The 5,953-nt window shown below is 34.6% G+C and overlaps 1 protein-coding gene across 2 annotated transcripts; it reads left to right on the top strand.

Moving 5' to 3' along the window:
- The first annotated feature begins 313 nt into the window (after positions 1-313).
- Positions 314-4,521, top strand: LOC105768077 (cytokinin riboside 5'-monophosphate phosphoribohydrolase LOG3). Of its 2 annotated transcripts, none has more exons than XM_012587812.2 (7): positions 314-650; positions 1,335-1,432; positions 1,593-1,623; positions 2,226-2,325; positions 3,678-3,748; positions 3,861-4,004; positions 4,266-4,521. In XM_012587812.2, the coding sequence occupies exons 1-7, from the start codon at positions 531-533 to the stop codon at positions 4,353-4,355; spliced, it is 654 nt and encodes a 217-aa protein (XP_012443266.1). In that variant the 5' UTR covers positions 314-530; the 3' UTR covers positions 4,356-4,521. The 2 variants fall into 2 exon arrangements, with proteins under 2 accessions (XP_012443266.1, XP_012443265.1); XM_012587811.2 differs by lacking the exon at positions 314-650 and adding an exon at positions 1,015-1,044.
- The last annotated feature ends 1,432 nt before the right edge of the window (positions 4,522-5,953 follow it).

Genomic DNA, 5,953 nt, shown 5'->3' with positions numbered 1-5,953 from the left:
TCCAATGTACAAGAGGGTGCAGTGTTGTACAAACAAGGTCACATAACTTATAGTGGGACTAGGAAAGACAAGGGAAGCTGCATTTCATTAGGGGCAATTGGCAACTTGACAAGGGAACCATATTGTCATTTAAATTACCAAATTTTTTGCTATATTATAAAAAAAAGAGTGGGAGCTTAGAAAATATAAATGAATAAAACTAAAAGAGTTAAGTGGTCCACGCGTGCCAAGATTAGCTGCGTTTGTGTGAAGAAGCGTGCTATGAGGCACTCACGTGCGGCAAGGTTTTATATATACGCATGAAGAGTAGTAGTAGTAATCAAGCAAGGAAATTTCAAGCTTGTAAGCTTTGCTACTTTGCACTGCTTTCACATTCTTATATGTGTATACCTTAGGAAGCAAAGAGACAGGTCTAGAATGAGATATTCTTGTATTAATTAGCCCTTTCTTTTTGTTCTGTAAGAAGCCAAAGTACACACACACACACAAAAAAAAAAAAAAACCTTGTGACAAAGAAAGAGAGATTGTTAATGGAGATGGAGAGTGAAACACAGCAGTCAAAATTTAGGAGGATTTGTGTGTTTTGTGGAAGTAGCCAAGGCAAGAAGGGTAGCTATCAGGATGCTGCTATTGAGCTTGGCAGAGAATTGGTATTTAACAAAAAGCTCTGGTTTTTTTCCCCATGTTTATTGTGGTCTTTTACTCAAAATGATACTTGTTTTGGTTATGGTTTTTGTTAGAAACTGCTTATTTTAGCAATATGGAGGAAATGGGTTCTTCAAGAAAACTTTTGAAAGTTGCTTAAAAGCCTTGAACTTTTGTTTCCATATGGTCGTATTTCGTATATACTTTTCCTCTTTTTTTTTTTATGTTTGTAACTTGTTTGTTAATTGGTTCATATTATCTTCCATTTTCAAAACACCTCAAGCTTTTTGGTTGTCTCTAGCTATCATCTTTCTCTCTCTTCCATTTTCAAAAGTCATTGGTAGGGAACTCCAATGGTGTTTCAGGTGTTTCAATGTTTTCTTAATGCGTATTGAAGAGGTAGAAAAGAAGGGCACTGTTTTTCCATGAAATCTCATAAGTTACTAAAAGTTCGTAAATTTTAATGTACGGACAAGTACTAGTGTGTTGAATGAAAAAGAAAGTATCCTTTTCAATCTTATTGTTGGTAATCTTACGAATGTACACTGAAGAAACATTGGTTTTGTCAAATGAGATCATTGTAGATATATGCTTGAAATATGAACTAGAGGGACACAGAATCTCCCATTCCAAGAGTTTTTTAGTCTGTTTTTGCTGTGAGAGCTTACTTGTTTCTGTTCATTTTGCAGGTATCAAGGAACATTGATCTGGTCTATGGAGGAGGTAGCATAGGTTTAATGGGTTTGGTTTCACAAGCTGTTCATGATGGTGGTCGCCATGTCATTGGGTAAGGCTTATGACATTCCAACAAGCTTAAGAAACAAAAATTCAGTGAACTGGCTTTGTTTGTTGTTTTGAATAAATTGTCATTCTCATAACAAAACTATTCTTCTTAGTTTTGGTTTCCATTACAGCTGAACTTTTGTCATGTTATTGTCTCTCCGCAGAGTTATTCCCAAGACGCTCATGCCTCGAGAGGTATGTCTGTTACTGTTACAACCAGGGGAAAAAAAAGCCTCAAACTTTTTTATTATTTAAATCCATAAAAAATAAGAAGAAGAAATGGACCTTTGCCAACATACACCGTTCCATTATTTTGTTTTTCTTTCTTTTCACCATCCATGGTGCTAGTATTTTTGTTTATTTCTTTTCAACCCTCACTTTCTTTCTTTCTTTCTTCTCAGATCTTGTTTTGGGTCTTTGCTTTTGCTTCTGGTTCATTGGCGAAGACTTGATAACCTTATCCACAATATTACTAGGACAGTTTCAACTTGCTGCTTTGCCATTTTTCATTTTTGTAAATATTTTTGGATCATAATATTGTTTTCTTCTATGGCCAAAAAAAAGTTGGTTTCTTCTGTTTTTTCTATGTTGGCCTTTTGTAAATTTTTGGGGATTTTTTTTTTTCATTTATGTAGCTAAAATACTTACTGGCTAGGGAGATTGCTCAGTTTTGAAGTCTTTAAGTCCACTATTCCTGCAACTCTCATCATTGCTTCGCTGCACAAAACTCGAAATCTCTTTCTTTCTCTCTCCATATTTCACTGTTCTTATTTGTTTTTCTGTGAAACAATTTGTAGTTAACTGGTGAAACAGTGGGGGAAGTGAAGGCTGTTGCAGATATGCATCAAAGGAAGGCAGAGATGGCTAAGCATTCAGATGCTTTTATTGCCTTACCAGGTTAGTATAACCAGATTTACACCAAAATATCAAGGAAACTTAAAAGCTATCAGGTGCTTTTTACATCAATTTTAGCATGCAAGATTGACCATATCTCATGATTTGATCCACTAGAGGCTCTGTTTTATTTTATTGTCAGTTCACAACAACATGTAATTTAAGATCCTGAATGCAAAGGCTGTTCTCCTGCTTTACCTTGCTATTTACATTGCTCATTTGATGTAACTAATGTTTTTAAAAAAGTTGCTAAGCTGTGGAGTAAGGGAAGTCAAAATGTTAACTCATGTGTCTGTTACAGTTTGACACTATTAGCTATTTTTGGTATTTGCTATAGAGTATAAAGCAAGTATGTGCTGCCAGAATCATTACAATTTATGAATCTTTCTCTTACAAGACATAGACCCCCAAGTTCAGGACTAGAGAGCATCCCTTAGAACCCTAGTTCTTGAGACATCAACTTCTTTCACTGAAAATTAGGCCGTCTAAGGAACTCTCTGTGGTGTTACAGTGCCCCCTTACCATCTTAAGAGTGAGGGAAATCCTTAAAACTTTCACTAAAAAGTGTACGACAACCAACAGGAATCCTATTTACTTCTCTCAAAAGGCTACTCTTTTTAGTTCTTTTTTTAGCTGAACTTTGACTTTTATATTTATCTTGAAAATTTATTCTGAATTGAATGTTAGAGGATATGCAATGGCAAATCTGTCATTTTATTTTTATAGGGGATTGTCCTTTGCATGGTACCTACCAAAAGTTCAAAACCAAAAAAAGAATAAAAAAGAAAGGATAAAAGCTTTGTAAGGTGATAATGATTAATGAGGTAGAATGAGAGCCATAATGACATGAATGGGTAGGCAGAGAGGATTGTGCCTCTACTTTCACAAAGGATGGGAGCAATAAATACCTTGTTTTTGAAATTTGGGGAAAAAGTGTATATAAATCATAATCTAGAAACCTCTTTGTTATGCATGCCATAAATGATAAAACCATGGCACATCAAATATCAGGCAGTTAAAAAAACTATCTGTTTGCTTTATCTTTTCACACTTTTGATGTTAATAACCAATTCTAACCTTACATCTAGTAGTAGAGTTTTAATCTTCTAATGTCCCCCTTTCACTTTTCCTTTATTGAATTTGACTGGCTAATTAGAATCATAGATGTCATTGCTTTTGAATACTCTTTGTCCATTCTTGTCCCTCAATCATGTCGAAACACCAATCGAATGTTGTACTAAAAGAGTGACATGATCATTTATACAATGAAAAGGCATCAGTAATTAGGTATTAAGTTACCTCTTTTGGAGCATCACATGATTTGGTTGGATAAGACTCACATAAACTGCATGCAGGTGGTTATGGAACTCTTGAAGAACTACTTGAAGTCATTACCTGGGCTCAGCTTGGAATACATGATAAACCAGTAATGTCCTTGCTGTTATTTTTTCCTTAAATGTTGATAATCACTCACAAACTGATTACTGATTCATCAGACTAATAACCAATAAATGCATAATTTTCCCACATTGTTTCAGGTTGGATTGCTGAATGTTGATGGATACTATAACTCATTGCTTTCGTTTATCGATAAAGCTGTGGAAGAGGGGTTTATCAGTCCAAATGCACGCCAAATCATTGTATCTGCACCCACAGCAAAAGAGCTAGTAAAGAAATTGGAGGTATAGATTAAAAAACCTTCATCATCATGTAAAGTGAAGATATGTCTCTTTCAAGCTCCATCTTTCCTATGGAGCCATAGGTGTTCCATGGAATTATAAAGTAAAACGTGTATAAATATTATATTAATTCAAAAGGATTTTTTGTGTCATGTGAAAGTGTAGACATGGTGTATTATTTCCTTAACCATCACATCTTAATGTCAATAAAATTTTCTCTGAAAGTAATGGCCTGTTTTTTCATGTCTACTTTACTGTAAACAGGAATATGTCCCCTGCCATGAAAGAGTTGCTTCGAAGTTGAGTTGGGAGATGGAGCAACTTGGCTATAAGACATATGATATATCTAGGTAATGCTTGGACTGCATGAAGGAGAAGAAGGTAGATGGAATTTGGAAGGCTTCAATTTAAAAAAAGAAAAAGAAAAAGTAAAGACTCAAAATTTCCTTCAATGTGGAAATTCTTTGTTTTTGTGTAAATTACTGCTATTGACATCAATATATGAATTTCAAGTCTTCAACCTTGTTCTCTTTTACTGGAAATTTGGATTTTAACAGTGTCTTTGATTTATTATTGATCTTCATCACCCGAGCTCTTATGCAAAATCCATCACAGCAATAATATTGATTGCTATTTTCAGATTTTTATTTTATTTTATAAAAGCAGCTTAACGTTGTTTCCTATTTGAGTGGCATGAAAAGGCTTGGACCTTGGGCATGTGGCAGTTAAATGAACAAAAAAACAAAGACAGTAAGTGAAAAATGAAAGGGGAGTGAATATTATGCATGAAACATGTTCCAAAGTCGGTGTTATCAAGTGCTTGGTTTTGGTGGTAAGGGAGGGAGCCCCACTACAGAATTAAAGCTAAAACCGGCGAGGGAAGGAGGCAGCCAACCAAGTGGGTAAATGAAAGAGAAGTGAGGTTTGGGGTCCATTACCGCCCCCCAAGAGAGTGGATGACATTTGTGATGTGCAGGAGGAGGGGAAAGGGAGGACCATGTGTCGTGGACATTTCAAGACACTATGATTCACTTAAGTTAGGTCCCAGTTTCACTTTTATCTCGAAAAGCTTTTACTGAAATGTGACCATGGTTGTTGGACTGTCACTTCCCGAGGTTTTCTAATGTTTTGTATCCATTTCAATTTCTTCTTATTTCGGTCTCCGTTTTTTTCTTCTTTTTAGGGGTGGGGGGGTCTAAAAGAATCTAAAATTCAAACAGCCTATTTCTAAAACTGTTTCTTTATCTGTTACTCATGGTTTACAAGCTTTCATTGGAGGACCTGAATCCAAGCTTTAAAAAATAAAAAAGGACAATACTGCGTGAAGAATGGCTGCATAAGACGGTGATAGGAAGGTCTTTATAAATATAATAACATTTTGTAATAGATAAGAAAGATATCAACATCCATGCAAGACGGTTGGAGGTAAGCCCCCTCTGGAAACATGGCATGTGAAATTTCAGGGTGAAAGCAATATCCATGTTTTTTCATTTTCTTCTTCTTGCTAATTTCTCTTACGGTAAAACCAGATTACTTTAAATTAATCCATTTACTATGAAATTATTTTAGTTAAAAAAATTAAATAAGGTCAAATTTTAATACAATTATTGTTTAACATTCTTTGAAATTGAATTGAATGAAGAAAAAAATCATTTTATTTTAAACTTTAATTTTGTTAAAATTTAGTCTTGTTTTATTTCTAGTACAAAGATTAAATTATTTTATTTAATAATTAAGTGATTAATTGAACCAATCACATAATAAAAATATCTCACAAGTATTTTTATTTAGGGATGAATGGCAACAGAACTGGGTGGGGTAGATTTTAAATTTACCACCGCTCTACAATTTGTATGCTCTACAACCTGTCTCAGTCTACTGCAGATGTATAATCTTAAAACAATTACTATCACTTATATAAATGTTGGAGGCATCCTACCCCACCGCACCCA

This window comes from Gossypium raimondii, chromosome 4 (assembly GCF_025698545.1).
Source record: "Gossypium raimondii isolate GPD5lz chromosome 4, ASM2569854v1, whole genome shotgun sequence".
Lineage (NCBI taxonomy): Eukaryota > Viridiplantae > Streptophyta > Magnoliopsida > Malvales > Malvaceae > Gossypium > Gossypium raimondii.
This window is presented reverse-complemented; position numbering and strand designations above follow the sequence as displayed.